The sequence below is a fragment of the Maniola jurtina genome, chromosome 17 (assembly GCF_905333055.1).
Source record: "Maniola jurtina chromosome 17, ilManJurt1.1, whole genome shotgun sequence".
NCBI classification, from domain to species: domain Eukaryota; kingdom Metazoa; phylum Arthropoda; class Insecta; order Lepidoptera; family Nymphalidae; genus Maniola; species Maniola jurtina.
In genome coordinates this window covers 9142384-9161700 of record NC_060045.1, presented here as the reverse complement: position 1 = coordinate 9161700, position 19317 = coordinate 9142384, and the positions used below count along the sequence as shown (strand labels likewise).

The following is a 19317-nucleotide window of genomic DNA, read 5'->3' as shown; positions in this document are numbered from 1 at the left end:
TATGGAGTGTCGGGGGCATGCTATAACTAACTTTCAGAGGTCACCAAGGTACGTTATAAACAGTGCCGAGTAACTTCGTCTCCAAGGGGCAATGACACACCCACGTACTATGAATAATTTTCAAAGTATTTCGCGTGAACCTTGATAAATTCGCAGCATTTACAAAGATGCCCCCAGGTGCTGTATTCATTAGTGCTTATTTGACTGGGAAATTTATGGATATGAATTAATCTCTATTTACTACCCGAATTTGAATTTAAGCGATGTCATTAGTAAACTGTTTGGAATTTCAGATGCTTGAGTTAGTACAGTTATTGTTTAAAATAATGTTTAGTGAGTGACTTTTATACTAATTTATCACGAATTTTCTGGTGCATTGGTGAACTTTTAAAATTGAGATATAGGCTCACGCTTGACGATAATCATGCTTGATGAAAAGCCAGCAAAGCCTATCGGGATCTTTGAGCTCAGATTAATTATTCATTAAAGAAAATCCCTACCATTGTATGATTAATACTAGAAAGTAGAAACGGGTAACTGCCCTCCACAGTAAATAATACGATACAGAGAGTTAGACGCCAATAAGAACTCCATTCAAATCAGGTATAGCAGCAACTATAGTGAACGGCTACATCCATACTTACGTATAGTAGGCAAATAGCACACACAGTCGCCCTTAATTCCAGCCTCTCGTCTGAGGCATACGTCTTAGAAGCTCCATTAAGCCTCATCCTGCAAATGTCTCTGGCTCTCAAAGCGTAAGCTCTACATCTAGTAAGACCTGTACACATGACATTCAGTTTAGAGATGGGGCCTTATTGCTATTTTTAAATTATATTCGTTCCGTGAAATCCTTTTTTGCAAAGTGATTTGCTTACAGCTTGTAATGTATGCTCTCTTTTCCCATTATTTTCTCCTAAAGCATTAAAAATAGTATAGAAATGTAATAACATTTAATATTTTTGTCTAGGCACGGATTGTATGCAAAACGGTTGGGATTTGAATCAAATATATTGATTTTCCTTAATTTCCACTCTCATTTATTTATTTTTCTAATGAGAGTGGAAATTAAGGAAAATCAATATATTTGATTTTCCTTAATATTATTATATTATGTAGGTATGTTATATAATATAATAATAGTATATATAAGTCTTATTTTACTGAATTGCATGCTCGTTAATGTATGTTCATATAATTTAAACGAATAAATAATTTTGACACTGGTGTTGTTGTTTGTTTTTCTTTTTTTTCTTTTCATTCAGTTTGCCCATGAGCAACGGCCTCCTCCAGGGTTCTCCATGTTCTCTCTTTGGCTTTTCTTCTCCATGTATTCCCTGCCATTTCTAGTATGTCATCCTCCCATCTCTGACAAGAGCGACCTCTTTTTCTTTTTCCATTCTTGGGCACCATTCTTATTTCACTAAGAATATATCCACTTATTTCTCACGTCTCTCATAAAGTGCCAAAAAATGTATGTTACAGTGAAACCCAAATGTTGATGGTCTCAATAATACAAATTTTCGATAATTCAAACAAATTCATGGACATCCTTTAGTTGTATACTATTAAAAATGTTAACGATTGGGTACACATTATTATTTTGTCGCTATTTCGTGACATTTGGACGATAGATAAGCTCATAGGACATTATTATTGATAGATAACTAGTAATTGGACACTGCCAACAGAAGTCAAACCTTAAAACTATGAAATAGCAGGGTTTAATGGTTTTTCAAATAAATTATAGCTCTTATTAAATACTAAAACCTAAAAACTAGTTTGTAAATTAGAACCATTTACAGTAGTTTAGTTTTTACATCTATCGGCACTCCAAGCACTAATAACATTAGTCCATGACGCGGCCTTAAAGATTCAACCCATCTCAAAAACGCTCAATGCGCCTAAATAAGTATTCGTTGTCACTTCAAAAACCCCTTAGCAATGGAAAAATTATATGAAAAGGATAAAACCGTTAAAAGCACCACAAAGACTTCATGGAAACCACTGTTAAGACAGGTGAGGATTTCATTCACGTTCATTCTAGTAAGGGATGATTGTTCAATCACCAAATATACTTTAACTGAAAAATACGTTTTGACAGGTTTCATAAAAACTGTAAAATGTCAAATTTATTCCAGTTTTTTGGTGATTGAAAAATAATGTTTTTTTTTAAGTTTTGTGTAAATCATCCTGGATGGAAATAATATAAAGAGTATGAAAAGGGGATAAAACTAACTTTTTAACATAAGTCAAGATTTTTTTTAATCTAGGAGTATTTTACTTGCAGATGTTTGTATGCAGTGGAGTAACATTAAACATATTTATTTATGGATTATTTTTTGGTGCCCCGACAGTTTTTATTCCGCAAATACGGAAACAAGCAAATTCAACTGCAGCCATCAGCACGGAAACAATGTCCTGGTTGTGTAAGTCTAAATGTATAAAAGGAAAAGGTGACTGACTAACTGACTAATTGATCTATCAATGCACAGCTCAAATTACTGGACAGATCAGGCTGAAATTTAGGATGCAGATAGCTATTATGACGTAGATATCCGCTAAGAAAGGATTGAAAAAAATGTCAAGACCTAAGAGGATAAAATAGGGGTTTGAAATTTGCGGACAAAGTTGCGGGCATAAGCTGGTTTGTTTATAAAATACATAACTATACGAAGAATGAATGAATTTTTGTAAGATAAGTATTAATTTTTATTTTTAACTTTTATTTTAGCTTCAAGCTCAGCCTACGGATCTCTTCCATTGGGTGTAATTGTTCCCATAATTGCAGAGAGATATGGGAGAAAAGTACCATACATTATTTTATGGATTAATACATTTGTATGTGTTTTATTGTTTTATTTTAGTACAACTGTCACTGAACTTTTAATAAGTGGGTTTTTACAAGGCATGTTCCCCGCAGTACAATTGACGGGCGCTGTCATGGTACTCACTGAATACACATCTCCCAACTATAGAGGCATTTTTCTTACTTTTAAAAGTGCAACATTTTTTTGGGGTATATGGATTTCAAACGCCATTGGAACATTTTACCATTGGAAAAATATCGGCATATTGATATTTATTTGCTGCATCTACAATACGAGCTTATTATTTTGGCCCGAGTCACCTGTTTGGTTAGCCACTAAGGGACGTTTTGAAGAATGTGCCAAATGTCATCGTTGGTTGAAGGGAGTCGACAAAGATTCTGAGGAAGAACTCAAACAACTCATATATTCGCAAAAAGAGAATTTAAGACAAAAACAAGAACGTCAATTAAATAAACAAAAGCATTGTGTTATTAAACTTTATAACTCAATAGCGGATAAAAAGTTTTATAAGCCGTTATTACTTTGTCTTCTTACATCATGCCTTTATCACAATTCAGGCAAACTGGCCTGTACAGTATATGCTATAGATATTATTAAAGCAATTACTGTAAGTGAATCAGCAGCATATGAAGGAATGCTGGTGTTAGATGGTGTTACAGTACTTGGAATGTATATCGGCGTTTTTCTGATTAAGTTTCTAAAACGGCGGACTTTGTTATTAAGCACAGCTTCTATAGGAGTATTTTTTTTGTTTATTCTATCGATCTATTTGTATTTAGTACATTTTAATGTTATATTAGAAAGCAAATACTTAACCTTATTCATTTTGACTGGCTTTTCAGTAACAATAAGTTGCGGTCCTATGATAATGTGCGTGTGTTTGGCTAGCGAGTTCACACCAATCAAACATAGAAGTTTGTTCTTAGCTGTTTACGCATTATTAACTAATGCTGTTATGGGTATTGTGTTAAAAACTTTTCCTTATTTATTTACATACTTCAACTCACACGGATCATTTTTATTCTGCGCTATCGCATCGTCAATAATTATCAGTATTATTTACAAGGTGTTGCCAGAAACCAAAAATAAAACAATCCTAGAAATAGAGAAATGTTTCTCAGATAAGAAACATGTTTCAAAAGAAGAAGTTGAATTGATAGACTTAAAAGAAGAGTCTACTAAAAACATATTTCCATCAGTACCTACCACATGTTGAGTGGGTAATGATTTAGTTTTAAGATTTATGTTTGTACCTTCTATAGTAACATTTAATTAAATAAAAAAAATGTTTTACTGGATGTTATCTTAATTATTCTTTTGGGGTTCCGTGTAAAATGGTAAAAACGAACCCTTAGAAGGGACTTCATCTGTTTTTAGGGTTCCGTACCTAAAAAAGGAAAAACGGAACCCTTATAGGATCATTTTGTTGTCTGTCTGTCTGTCCATCCATCCGTTATAGGCTACTTTTTATCCTCGATTTTCCGGGATAAAAAGTAGCCTATGCCTGTCCCCGGGATATAAGCTAACCCCTTAACACAATTTTGTCAGAATCGGTTAATATGTTGGGCCTTGAAAAGGTAGCAGACAGACAGACAGACAGACAGGCAGACAGACAGAGACACTTTCGCATTTATAATATTAGTATGAATAATTCAAAGTAAGTCGCGAACATCTGCTAGTTTTAAACCATTAAACTTTTACGATAAGGTATACGTAATTATTCTGTAGCAATTTCGTGACACGAGTATTTGGACGACAGCTGATAAGCTTGCATTAACACAATTATATTTTAAAAAAACCATGGAAACAATGGAACAATTATACGAAAAAGATAAATTTACCAGCAGCGTCACACAAACTTCATGGAAACCACTAATAAGACAGGTGAGGATTTCATTCACTTTGCATTTTTAATGTCTTCTACAATAAATAATAATTGACCCTACTTAGGTATTACGAATACGCACAAACTATACTTTTGCAAGATTGTAGGGATAGAGAAAGCTACATACTTGTTAACATAATAAACAACGGTTAAGAAGTAACGGAAAGTAATCATAGTGCTGAAGATGATTTTTAAAGTGTTTTGGATTTTTTACAGTATATTACATTGTTGAATAGTTAGCATATTATCATTTATTTCAATTCACATGATATTTTTGCGAATCAGAATTTTTTACTTGCAGATGTTTGTAGGCAGCGGAGTAATATTAAACTTTCTTATTTATGGTTTATTTTTTGGTGCCACAACAGTTTTTGTACCGCAAATACGGAAACAAGCAAATTCAACTGAAGCCATTAGCACGGAAACAATGTCCTGGTTGTGTGAGTTTATTATTATAATTTACATACACGGAATTATTTGTAAAGTACTGATTTCTATTTTTAAATTTTATTTCAGTGTCAAGTCCTAGCTACGGAGGTCTTCCATGGGCATTAATTATACCTATAATTGCAAAACGATATGGAAGAAAAGTACCCTTCATTATTTTATGGATTGTTACAATTGTATGTGTTTTATTGTTTTATTTTAGTACAAGTGTCACTGAACTTTTAATAAGTGGGTTTTTACAAGGAATGAACCCCAGCATACAATTTACGGTCGCTATTATGGTACTCACTGAATACACATCTCCCAAATATAGAGGCATATTTCTCACTTTAAAAAGTGCAACAGTTTTTTGGGGTGTATGGATTTCAAACGCGATTGGAACATTTTACCATTGGAAAAATATTGGCATATTAATATTTATTTGTAGTATCTACAATATGAGCATATTATTTTGGCCTGAGTCACCTGTTTGGTTGGCCACTAAGGGACGTTTTGAAGAATGTGCCAAATGTCATCGTTGGTTGAAGGGAGACTGCGAAGATTCTGAAGAAGAACTTAAACAGCTCATAAATTCACAAAAAGAAAATTTAAGACGAAAACAAGAACGTCAATTAGATAAACAAAAGCACTGTGTTATGAAGTTGTATTACTCAATAACGGATAAAGGGTTTTATAAACCGTTAATGTTTTGTCTACTTACAATATGCCTTTATCATTTTTCAGGAAAAATGGCCTGTATTGGATATGCTATAGATATTATACAAAAAATTACAGTAAGTGAATCAACAGCATATCAAGGAATGCTGGTGTTAGATGGTGTTACAGTGCTTGGAATGTATATTGGCGTTTTTCTGAATAAGTTTCTAAAACGGCGTACATTGCTGTTAGGCTCATCGTGTGTGGGGGTGATGTTTTTGTATATTTTATCGATCTATTTATATTTAGTGCATTTGAAAGTCATATCAGAAAACAAATATTTAACTTTATTCATTTTGACGGGATTCTCAGTAACAATAAGTTGCGGTCCTATGATAATGTGTTTTTGCCTGGCAAGCGAGATGACACCTGTAAAATGTAGAAGTTTATTTTTAGCTGTTTACGCATTATTGTCCAATATTGTTATGGCTGCCGTGTTAAACATTTTTCCTTATTTGTTTATTTATTTCAACTCCCATGGATCATTTTTATGCTGCGCTATAACGTCGTCAGTATTCATTAGTATTCTTTACAAAGTATTGCCCGAAACAAAAAATAAAACAATTCTAGAAATAGAAAAATGTTTCTCAGATAAGAACAATGTTTCAAAAGAAGAAGTTGAATTGCTAAACTTAAATAAAGTGTGTGATTAAAATATATTTCCATCACTACGGTTTAATTTTAAAGATTTTACCCTTAGGTTTGTACTTTGATAATATTTAAATACTTAAATAAAAAAAAAAAAAAAAATACATGTTTCCTTAATAATTATCCTCTTAGTGTCCCACACAAAACGGTAAAAAACGAACTTTTATATGCATATAACAGTTCGTTTTTTTTCTTTATCTGCCCGTGACTTCGGTATCAAATAATAAATATAATTCTTTATTTAAATGTAAAATATAAATATAAAAATGAAAAACTTACTGACTGACTCACTGATCTACCAACGCACAGCTCAAACTAAATTATACACGTATATAACTAGCTAATAATAACGGGCTGATTTAGCATGCCAATAGCTATTATAACGCAGACATGCGCTAAGAAAGGATCTTTCTCCACCTACGTCGCGATATTGACTTCGAGTGGCCTATTTACGGAACGTTCTTTGACCTCTAGCGTCATTCAGATGTTTTATTTGCAATATATAGTGAACTTTTAAAAAAATCGTAGTTTTTTATAGCATGTTATCACTTATCAGTAACTATCAGTAATTTTCATTTTTACTAGCGTTCTAGTTACACCCTGTATATTTAAATTATAACATAGAAATATTCACTTATTTGTGGTGGGGGCTTCTATAGCTAATTGTGATGTGTAGTCCTCGCGTAATCCGGTGTTCGCTTTTTAAATCCGACGCGGGGACATCTGTGGGCACGCGTTAAGCAGGCATGTCTAGCGTTGCGGCCTGGCTATGCCTGCGTAAGAGACTCAATAATGTTTCCGATAGTGCTAACAAAATCGCGGACATTTGCTAGTTTACACCATTAAACCTTTACGATAAAGTACGCTATTGTCACTATTTCGTGACGTGAGTATTTGGATGGTAGATAAGCTAGCATAAACACGTTATTCTTATCTAAATAATGGAACAATTATGCGAAATGGATAAATTTCCTATCACCCGTGCCACAAAGACTTCATGGAAACCGCTATTAAGACAGGTGAGGATTTCATTCACGTTGTATTTTTGACGTCGTCTATAATATTTGTACCTACCTATGTATATCATAATCAACCCATTGCCGGCTCACTAATGAGCACGGGCCTCTTCTCAGAGTGAGACGGATTTTAGCCATAGTCTACCACGCTGCCCAAGTGCGGATTGGCAGACTTCATACACCTTTGAGAACATTATGGACAACTCTTAGGCATGCAGGTCTCTTGATTACTTAAAATACACATAACTCCGAAAAGTTAGAGGTGCGTGCCCGGGATCGAACCCTCGACCTCCGATTACGAGGCGGACGTCCTAACCACTAGGCTAGGCACAGCATGGGGCCCCGTGCTGTGATGGGGCACAAGCACTTATGTACATGTAAAGCAGGTATGTACAAGTAAGTGTTAACTTTACATTATTATATTAATAGACCTCTACCATCTCTACATAAATTAATTATTATAAATATAAAAGGCTGTAGTGATAAAGTACATATACACTTTTTACAGTTTTCTGAAGATGGCCATCATATTTTCAATTAAATGTAGTATTAATTAATGTTGTAAAACTTGTAAACAATAAAGAAAAAAAGTAAGCTGCTAGTTTTTTAACATAATAAGCAAGGGTCTAAAACTAAAGGGAATGCCGACGACTGCCCCATTTTTAAAGAGTTTTATATTTCTGCAGTTTATATTATTGTTGACTAGAGTCAGTACAGGTTCAATTCACATAATTTTTTGAATTAGATTTTTTTTACTTGCAGATGTTTGTATGCAGCGGAGTGACATTAAACTTTTTTATTTATGGATTATTTTTCGGTGCCACAACAGTTTTTGTACCGCAAATACGGAAAGAAGCAAATTTAACTGAAGCCATTAGCACGGAAACAATGTCCTGGTTGTGTGAGTTTACTTATAAATTTACTCACATGAAACCATACGTAAAATACCAATTTTATTTCTAACTTTTATTTCAGTGTCAAGCCCTAGCTATGGAGCTCTTCCATGGACTTTAATTTTACCCATAATTGCAGAAAGATATGGGAGAAAAGTACCATACATTATTTTATGGATTGTTACATTTGGATGTGTTCTATTGTTTTATTTTAGTACAAGTGTCACTGAACTTTTGATTAGTGGGTTTTTGTTTGGAATGAACGCCGCCATAATATTAACGGTTGCTGTCATGGTACTCACGGAATACATGTCTCCTAACTACAGAGGTATATTTCTTACTTTTAAAAGTGCAACATTTTTTTGGGGTGTATGGATTTCAAATGCCATTGGAACATTTTACCATTGGAAAAACATTGGCATATTGATGTTTATTTGCTGTATCTATAATATGAGCACAATACTTTGGCCTGAATCACCCGTTTGGTTGGCCACTAAGGGACGTTTTGAAGAATGTGCCAAATATCATCGCTGGTTAAAGGGAGACGGCAAGGATTCTGAAGAAGAACTTAAGCAACTCATATATTCGCAAAAAGAAAATTTAAGACGGAAACAAGAACATCAATTAAACAAGAAACAAAAGCACCGTGTTATTGAATTGTATAACTCAATAATAGCTAAAGGGTTTTATACACCGTTGTTATTTTGTCTACTTACAATATGTCTTTATTATTTTTCAGGAAAATTGGCCTGTACAGGTTATGTTATAGATATTATTAAAACAATAACTTTAAGTGAATCAACAGCATATGGAGGGATGCTGATATTAGATGGTGTTACAGTTCTTGGAATGTATATCGGCGTTTTTCTTAATAAGTTTCTCAAACGGCGTACATTGTTACTAGGCTCATCGTCTATAGGAGCAATGTTTCTGTTTATTTTATCAACCTATTTATATTTAGTGCATTTGAAAGTCATATTAGAAAACAAATATTTAACTTTATTCATTTTAGCGGGATTTTCAGTAACAATAAGTTGCGGTCCTATGGTAATGTGTTTTTGTCTGGCAAGCGAGATGACACCTGTAAAGTGTAGAAGTTTGTTCTTGGGTGTTTACGCATTATTGACTAATGCTGTTGCAGCTATTGCGTTAAAAAACTTTCCTTATTTATTCCATTATTTCAACTCCCATGGATCATTTTTATGCTGCGCTATAACCTCGTCAGTATTCATTAGTATTCTTTACAAAGTATTGCCCGAAACAAAAAATAAAACAATTTTAGAAATAGAGAAATGTTTCTCAGATAAGAACAATGTTTCAAAAGAAGAAGTTGAATTGCTAAACTTAAATAAAGTGTGTGATTAAAATATAATTCCATCACTAAGGTTTAATCTTAAAGATTTTACCCTTAAGTTTGTACTTTGATAATATTTAAATACTTAAATAAAAAAAAAAATACATGTTTCCTTAATAATTATCCTCTTCGTGTCCCACACAAAACGGTAAAAAACGAACTCTTATGTGCATATAAGAGTTCGTTTTTTTTCTTTATCTGCCCGTCACTTCGGTATCAAATAATAAATATAATTCTTTATTTAAATGTAAAATATAAATATAAAAATGAAAAGCTTCCTGACTGACTCACTGATCTACCAACGCACAGCTCAAACTAAATTATACTCGTATATAACTAGCTAATAATAACGGGCTGATTTAGCATGCCAATAGCTATTATAACGCAGACATGCGCTAAGAAAGGATTTTTCTCCACCTACGTCGCGATATTGACTTCGAGTGGCCTATTTACGGAACGTTCTTTGACCTCTAGCGTCAGTCAGATGTTTTATTTGCAATATATAGTGAACTTTAAAAAAAACGTAGTTTTTTATGGCATGTTATCACTTATCAGTAATTTTCATTTTATACTAGCGTTCTAGTTACACCCAGTATATTTAAATTATAACATAGAAATATCCACTTATGTGGACTTATGTGGTGGAGGCTTCTATAGCTAATTGTGATGTGTAGTCCTCGCGTAATCCGGTGTTCGCTTCTAAAATCCGACGCGGAGACATCTGTGGGCACGCGTTAAGCAGGCATGTCTAGCGTTGCGACCTGACTATGTCTGCGTAAGAGACTCAATAATGTTTCCGATAGTGCAAACAAAATCGCGGACATCTGCTAGTTTACGCCATTAAACCTTTACGATAAGGTACGCTATTGTCACTATTTCGTGACGTGAGTATTTTGATGGTAGATAAGCTAGCATAAACACGTTATTCTTATCTAAATAATGGAACAATTATGTGAAATGGATAAATTTCCTATCACCCGTGCCACAAAGACTTCATGGAAACCGCTATTAAGACAGGTGAGGATTTCATTCACGTTGTATTTTTGACGTCATCTATAATATTTGTACCTACCTATGTATATCATGTTCAACCCATTACCGGCTCACTAACGAGCACGGGCTTCTTCTCAGAGTGAGACGGATTTTAGCCATAGTCTACCAAGCTGCCCAAGTGCGGATTGGCAGACTTCATACACCTTTGAGAACATTATGGACAACTCTTAGGCATGCAGGTCTCTTGATTACTTAAAATACATATAACTCCTAAAAGTTAGAGGTGCGTGCCCGGGATCGAACCCCCAACCTCGTCCGAGGCGGACGTCCTAACCACTAGGCTAGGCACAGCATGGGGCCCCGTGCTGTGATGGGGCACAAGCACTTATGTAAAGCAGGTATGTACAAGTAAGTGTTAACTTTACATTATTATATTAATAGACCTCTACCATCTCTACATAAATTAATTATTATAAATATAAAAGGCTGTAGTGATAAAGTACATATACACTTTTTACAGTTTTCTGAAGATGGCCATCATATTTTCAATTAAATGTAGTATTAATTAATGTTGTAAAACTTGTAAACAATAAAGAAAAAAAGTAAGCTGCTAGTTTTTTAACATAATAAGCAAGGGTCTAAAACTAAAGGGAATGCCGACGACTGCCCCATTTTTAACCCCCGACCCAAAAAGAGGGGTGTTATAAGTTTGACGTGTGTATCTGTGTATCTGTGTATCTGTGTGTCTGTGGCATCGTAGCGCCTAAACGAATGAACCGATTTTAAATTTAGTTTTTTTTTGTTTGAAAGGTGGCTTGATCGAGAGTGTTCTTAGCTATAATCCAAAAAAATTGGTTCAGCCGTTTTAGAGTTATCAGCTCTTTTCTAGTTTTCTTGTAGAAAAGAAGGTTAGATAACCGTTAGGTTCATAATATTATGTCAATAGACAAATGTCAAGCTGTCAAGACGGACGTTGCCTAAATACATAATTATTTATTTGAAAATGATGTTTTGGAAAACTCAGATACTTTGGATCGTCGGGGGTGTTATAAATTTTTAATTTACACTTGTTAAAGAGTTTTATATTTCTGCAGTTTATATTATTGTTGACTAGAGTCAGTACAGGTTCAATTCACATAATTTTTTGAATTAGATTTTTTTTTACTTGCAGATGTTTGTATGCAGTGGAGTGACATTAAACTTTTTTATTTACGGATTATTTTTCGGTGCCACAACAGTTTTTGTACCGCAAATACGGAAAGAAGCAAATTTAACTGAAGCCATTAGCACGGAAACAATGTCCTGGTTGTGTGAGTTTACTTATAAATTTACTCACATTAAACTATTCGTAAAATGCCAATTTTATTTCTAACTTTTATTTCAGTGTCAAGCCCTAGCTATGGAGCTCTTCCATGGACATTAATTTTACCCATAATTGCAGAAAGATATGGGAGAAAAGTACCATACATTATTTTATGGATTGTTACATTTGGATGTGTTCTATTGTTTTATTTTAGTACAAGTGTCACTGAACTTTTGATAAGTGGGTTTTTGTTTGGAATGAACGCCGCCATAAAATTAACGGTTGCTGTCATGGTACTCACGGAATACATGTCTCCTAACTACAGAGGTATATTTCTTACTTTTAAAAGTGCAACATTTTTTTGGGGTGTATGGATTTCGAATGCCATTGGAACATTTTACCATTGGAAAAACATTGGCATATTGATGTTTATTTGCTGTATCTATAATATGAGCACAATACTTTGGCCTGAGTCACCCGTTTGGTTGGCCACTAAGGGACGTTTTGAAGAATGTGCCAAATATCATCGCTGGTTAAAGGGAGACGGCAAGGATTCTGAAGAAGAACTTAAGCAACTCATATATTCGCAAAAAGAAAATTTAAGACGAAAACAAGAACATCAATTAAACAAGAAACAAAAGCACTGTGTTATTGAATTGTATAACTCAATAACAGCTAAAGGGTACTATACACCGATGATATTTTGTCTACTTACAGTATGTCTTTATCATTTTTCAGGAAAATTGGCCTGTACAGGTTATGTTATAGATATTATTAAAACAATAACTTTAAGTGAATCAACAGCGTACGAAGGGATGCTGATATTAGATGGTGTTACAGTTCTTGGAATGTATATCGGCGTTTTTCTTAATAAGTTTCTCAAACGGCGTACATTGTTACTAGGCTCATCGTCTATAGGAGCAATGTTTCTGTTTATTTTATCAACATATTTATATTTAGTGCATTTGAAAGTCATATCAGAAAACAAATACTTAACTTTATTCATTTTGACGGGATTTTCAGTAACAATAAGTTGCGGTCCTATGATAATGTGTGCCTGTCTGACAAGCGAGATGACACCTGTAAAGTGTAGAAGTTTGTTCTTGAGTGTTTACGCATTATTGACTAATGCTGTTGCAGCTATTGCGTTAAAAAACTTTCCTTATTTATTCATTTATTTTAACTCACACGGAACATTTTTATTTTGCGCTATAACAATCACAATATTCATCAGTATTCTTTACAAGATTTTGCCCGAAACAAAAAATAAAACAATTCTAGAAATAGAAAATTTTTTCTCAGATAAGAACAATGTTTCAAAAGAAGAAATTGAATTGATAGAACAAGAATGTGATAAAAATAAAATAATATTTCCATCAGCAATACATTGTGAATAGGTAAGTAATTATTTTAAGGTATTGTGTTTGTACTTTAATAATTAGATCGAATAAGATTTTAATCAATAAATAATATTTTAGTTTTACTTTTCTTGATTTTTATTTACTATCCTTTTAGGATTTCGCACAAAATGGCTAGCACAAACCGCCCTCCAACTATACAGCAATCATATACTCCTAAAGCTTAAAACTTCGTGATACAATCAAGATTGTATGCGACATTAAGTTTATGCAAACCACTGGGAACAATACCGCAATTAGGCGCCAAGTTTGAGGCTTTTAGGTCAACAGATCATTTGGAGTGTTACGAAATCCAAACAGTGAGAACCCTTCTGCAGCGAGCAGCTGGGATTATGGCTATTGAATTTTATCCGCTTGGATTTTTATTTTCCTCATCTTTCTTGGAAATTGCCTAGCAACTATTTTTAGGGTTCTGTAACCAAGATCCGTTATAGTTTTACCCAGTCCGTCTGGCCTGTGTCATGTGGACATACGAGTAGGTTCGAGTAGTTGTAGATGTACGCTACATAGAAATATGGCTACCTCACTATCCATTATCTTTATAAATACGAAAGTTGTTGGTCTGTCCATCAATCAGAGGTTCGACGTGATTTTTAGGGTTCCGTACCTGAAAAGGAAAAACGAAACCCTTATAGGATCACTTTGTTGTCTGTCAAGAAACCTATAGGGTACTTTCCGTTGACTTAGAATCATGAAAATTGGTAGGTAGGTAGGTCTTATAGCACAAGTACATTTAAAAAAATTAAAATGTATTTCAATTTTCAAAGTAAGATAACTTTACCAAATGGGGTATCATATGAAAGGGCTTTGCCAGTACATTCTACAACTGATTTTTATTTATTTTTGTCCATATTAGTTTTTGATTTATCAAGCAAAATGTCTGAAAAAATACCCAAGTACGGAACCCACGGTGCGTGAGTCTGATTCGCACTTGGCCGGTTTTATGCATGGAAATAGGTAAAGACATTGAGGGTTACGCAATTTATTTTTCTCATTCAGATACAAGTTAGCCCTTGACTGCAATCTCATCTAGTGATAAGTGATGATGCAGTCTGAGATGGAAGTGGACTAACCTCAAAGGGGTTTGACAGTTTTCATTAAACCTATACTCCTTTGGTTTCTGCACGACATCGTACAAGGCGGATTGCATTACATGCAATTTAAAATTTTAATCAAATACTCTTTTGTCTAGAATTACCTGTATTTTAAAGCAAAACCTAAATTTCGATAGACTTATTAAGATTTACGACAGTAATTCAAACAAATTCGCGGACGTCTGCATGCTTTACACCATTTTTATAAGATAAGGTGCATCATTGTGTTGCCGTCGTTTCGTAATTTTAGTATTTGGATGACAGACAAGCCTGCATTAACACGTTATTTTTAAAACCCCGATAACAATGAAGGAATTATACGAAAAACATAAATTTACCATTACCAGCGCCACAAAGACCTCATGGAAACCACTAATAAGACAGGTGAGGATATCATTCTCGTTGTATTTTTGAAGTTATATTATATTTTTGCAGTTTTAAAAGGATTATTATCTTTGTGACATATTCTAATTGTTTTCTCCTAAGTTGGTTCTAAATCCCCTAATAATATAAGCCTTCTACGAAGAAAATCGTGAATTTTCACGGGGCACAAAAAAATTTAGTTGAGGTACATATAAAATGTTCGGGCAGTCAATTCCGTAGTTTAAAGTTTTGAAAAGAAGTGCCTGATCGGATACCCAGCGACGGTTTTCAAGTGAGGTTATTCTAAAAAAGCTCAGTCTTTGTCTGTATGAAGTTAATATGCCTTTTAACTCTGATGAACCGTCAACCGGAATAGGAAACGTTTTTGAACCCTTTCGATTATTAGTATAGAATCTTTATAGGATGGATTCCTATATGCTGGAACCGTATTCTAATAAGCCACGAATGAAGGCAGAATAAACCACGTTAATGACTAAAGACTCGCAGTTGCGCCGGATAAAACCTAGTAGTTTATAGCAATTTACTGACTATTCCATCTATGTACGTATTGAAGGATAGTTTTTTTTAGAGTTAGCATATCAATATTCATTTCAACTCACATAAAAGCTACTTAGTTTTCCTAAATCCTAATCCTAATAATATTATAAATGTGAAAGTGTGGATGTTTGGATGTTTGTTACTCAATCACGCAAAAACTACTTTACCGAATTTGCTTAAATTTTGAATGGAGATAGATTATACCCTGGATTAATAACATAGGCTAATTTTTATCTCGGAAAATCAAAGTTCCCGTGGGATTTTGAAAAGCATAAATCCACGCGGACGAAGTCGCTGGCATCAGCTAGTATACTTATAAAAGGAAAAGCTAACTGATTGATTTATCAACGCACAGCTCAAACTACTAGACGGATCGGACTGAACTTTGGCATGCAGATAGCTATTATGATGTACACATCCGCTAATAAAGGATTTTTTAAAAATTCAATCCCTAACGGGGTGAAGAAGGGGTTTGAAATTTGTGTAGTCCACGCGGACGAAGTCGCGGGCATAAGGTTATTAAATTATAAGTTTTCTTACTTTCAGATGTTTGTATGCAGTGGAGTGACATTAAACTATTTTATTTATGGATTATTTTTTGGTGCCCCGACAGTTCTAGTTCCGCAAATACGGAGACAAGCAAATTCAACTGCAGCCATTAGCACGGAAACAATGTCCTGGTTGTGTTAGTTTATTTATGATTTACCCACACGGAACTATTTGTAAATTACTGAGTTTTAGGGTTTACACCTCAAAATAAAAAAAAGATACCCTATTACTTCGTTGTCTGTCTGTCTGTCGTGTCTGTTAAGAAACCTAAGGGTACTTCCCATTGACTCAATCATGAAATTTGGCAGGTAGGTAGGTCTTATAGCACACGTAAGCGTGAAAATCCGAAAACCGTGAATTTTGGTTATATCATCAAAAATAATTAAAATATGTTCATGAACAGATAAATAGTATTTGCAATTTTCAAAATAACATTCCAAGTGGAATATCATATGAAAAGGCTGAATCTGTACAATCTGAAACAGATTTTTATTGATTTTTATACATAAAGTTTTTGATTTTTCGTGCAAAATGTCGAAAAAATTCATGTTTTTTCGACATTGTGTAAGGAGGACCGAGGATTCCATATTACAGTATATGGAATCCTCGGTGCGCGAGTCTGACTCACACTTGGCCGGTTTTTATTTCTAACTTTTATTTCAGTGTCAGGCTCTTGCTACGGATCTTTTCCATGGGTTTTAATTTTACCCATAATTGCAGAGAGATATGGAAGAAAAGCACCATACATTATTCTATGGATTAATACATTTGTATGTGTTTTATTATTTTACTTTAGTACAACTGTCACTGAACTTTTAATAAGTGGGTTTTTACAAGGAATATTCCCAGCAGTTTCATCAACGGGCGCTGTCATGGTACTCACGGAATACACGTCTCCCAACTATAGAGGCATATTTTTTACTTTTAAAAGTGCAACATTTTTTTGGGGTGTATGGATTTCAAACGCTATTGGAACATTTTACCATTGGAAAAATATTGGCATATTGGTATTTATTTGCTGTATTTATAATATAAGCATATTATTTTGGCCTGAATCACCTTTTTGGTTGGCCACTAACGGACGTTTTGAAGAATGCGCCAAATGTCATCGATGGTTGAAGGGAGATGACAAAGATTCTGAAGAAGAACTTAAGCAGCTAATATATTCGCAAAAAGAAAATTTAAGACGAAAACAAGAACGTCAATTAAATAAACAAAAGCACTGTGCTATTAAATTATATAACTCGATATCGGATAAAGGGTTTTATAAACCGTTAATATTTTGTTTACTTACAACATGCCTTTATAATTTTTCAGGAAAATTAGCCTGTACGGGGTATTCTATAGATATTTTTAAAACAATTACTCTGAGTGAATCAGCAGCATACCAAGGAATGCTGGTGTTAGATGGTGTTACAGTGCTTGGAATGTATATCGGCGTTTTTCTTAATCGGTTTCTAAAACGGCGTACATTGTTATTAGGCTCATCGTCTATGGGAGCAATGTTTCTGTTTATTTTATCAACCTATTTATATTTAATTTATTTGAAATTTGTACTCGAAAACAAATACTTAACTTTATTCATTTTGACGGGTTTTTCAATTGCAATAAGTTGTGGTCCTATGATATTGTGTGGCTGTTTGACAGGCGAAATGACACCTGTAAAATGTAGAAGTTTGTTCATTGCTGTTTTCGCATTATTAACCAACACTGTTATGGGTAGCATATTGAAAATTTTTCCTTATTTATTTATTTATTTCAATTCGCACGGAACATTTTTTTTCTCCGCTGTAACATCATCGGTATTTATTAGTATTCTTTACAAAGTTTTGCCCGAAACAAAAAACAAAACAATTCTAGAAATAGAGAAATGTTTTACAGATAAGAACAATGTTTCAAAAGAAGAAGTTGAATTGATAGAACAAGTGTGTGATAAAAATAAAATAATGTGTCCATCAGTAATACATTTTGAGTAGGTCAGTAATTATTTTAAGGTATTGTGTTATGAGATTGAATAAGACAAAAGGGTAATGCTGCCAGCATCTTGGGTACAAAGCCTCGCTGAGGTGGTCTCGATGAGGTTTTAGATTTAATTTAATTCTTTTTAGTTTTTAATTTAATTATTATTATTTTATTTTTTAGTTTTAATTTTGGTTTTATTAAAATTAAACTGTATTTTAGTTTTACTTTCTCATGCTGTTTTTTTAACTCTCGATTCCGGGATAACGATAACTATCGAACCCGGGACTAATAAGATCACAGCTTACCACTCCGCCAGGGAGGTCGTTTACTTTTATGCCGGAAAACCAAAGAATTCCCAGAGGATTTCGATAATCTAATTCTACGTAGACGATGGATTAACGATACTTCCGTCCATAAAAAAACTGAGATACGATCAAGCAATCTCTCAAGTTCCGTCTAAAAAAGTTATACTTAAAAAAATTCTGAATAAAAACCTAACTACTATCGTTCAGTCCATTCTGTAGTTCCCAATACGTTCTACAATTCTTCTTCTCTCTGGGCTGGTTTCCGCACTTAAACGTTTCCGTCTGTTGTGCGTACGTTCTACAATTTTACAGTGTCAGACTCATTTCGCTTAAAGCTGATTCACACTAAGCACGTATACGTGACACGCGCGTAGTGATACGCGTGAATCCGTAGACATACTCGTAACTGCACGCATTAGGTCTAGCCGAACGTTCGCTCCACGCAAGCGGTATGCCATGTCTCATACAGTTCCATACATTACAACGCAATGGTACTTACAATATTTATATACATAGTTACTTTGAAAGTGCTCAATGAGGTCGAGTGAAGTTTAATTTATTACCTGCGTTTAAAGAGAATAAAACTTGTAAAATTGAGACCCGTAATTTGATGAAAATTTTAAGTTCCCGTATAGAAGTGTTTCAGACAATTTTCAGATAACCTAACTCAAACTCAAAATAAAGTAATCAAATTCGTATTAGTTACGGTCTAAACTTTTCAGCATACACTTGGTAAATAGTTGGGCCTTGAATGGGAAGATTCTCCACATTTTCTTGGCATCATGCTTGCTCGTACCACTTTATAAGTATTAAACTTAAATTGAAGTTTAATAATATAGTGTATTGGAATTTAATTTATTTTACCGTGTATCATAAGAATGTATAAAATAAGAAAGTGCGTATCCGTATGGTAGTCAATTTGTTGATAAAAAAAAGAAAAAAAAAAACCGGCCAAGTGCGTGCCACACTCGCGCACCGAGGGTTCCGTACTCGGGTATTTTT

General features: G+C 34.0%; 3 protein-coding genes across 23 annotated transcripts in view; all 3 read left to right on the top strand.

Annotated features, from left to right (window-relative positions):
• LOC123873499 overlaps positions 1-19317 on the top strand; it is a 227360-nt gene that overhangs the window by 71575 nt on the left and 136468 nt on the right. The gene's annotated exons all lie outside the window — the stretch shown is intronic.
• Positions 1691-4129, top strand: LOC123873501 (facilitated trehalose transporter Tret1-2 homolog). Of its 2 annotated transcripts, none has more exons than XM_045918355.1 (3): positions 1691-2019; positions 2291-2429; positions 2868-4129. In XM_045918355.1, the coding sequence occupies exons 1-3, from the start codon at positions 1998-2000 to the stop codon at positions 4045-4047; spliced, it is 1341 nt and encodes a 446-aa protein (XP_045774311.1). In that variant the 5' UTR covers positions 1691-1997; the 3' UTR covers positions 4048-4129. The 2 variants fall into 2 exon arrangements, with proteins under 2 accessions (XP_045774311.1, XP_045774310.1); XM_045918354.1 differs by having other exon boundaries at positions 1692-2019; positions 2735-4129.
• Positions 4494-18026, top strand: LOC123873500 (facilitated trehalose transporter Tret1-2 homolog). Of its 14 annotated transcripts, XM_045918338.1 has the most exons (4): positions 4495-4672; positions 14914-14962; positions 16046-16184; positions 16712-18026. In XM_045918338.1, exons 1-4 carry the CDS (start codon positions 4632-4634, stop codon positions 18022-18024), a joined length of 1542 nt encoding a protein of 513 aa, XP_045774294.1. In that variant the 5' UTR covers positions 4495-4631; the 3' UTR covers positions 18025-18026. The 14 variants fall into 14 exon arrangements, with proteins under 14 accessions (XP_045774301.1, XP_045774309.1, XP_045774294.1 ...); XM_045918345.1 differs by lacking the exons at positions 14914-14962; positions 16046-16184; positions 16712-18026 and adding exons at positions 5018-5156; positions 8499-10195 and having other exon boundaries at positions 4494-4715; XM_045918353.1 differs by lacking the exons at positions 14914-14962; positions 16046-16184; positions 16712-18026 and adding exons at positions 5018-5156; positions 5366-5528 and having other exon boundaries at positions 4494-4715.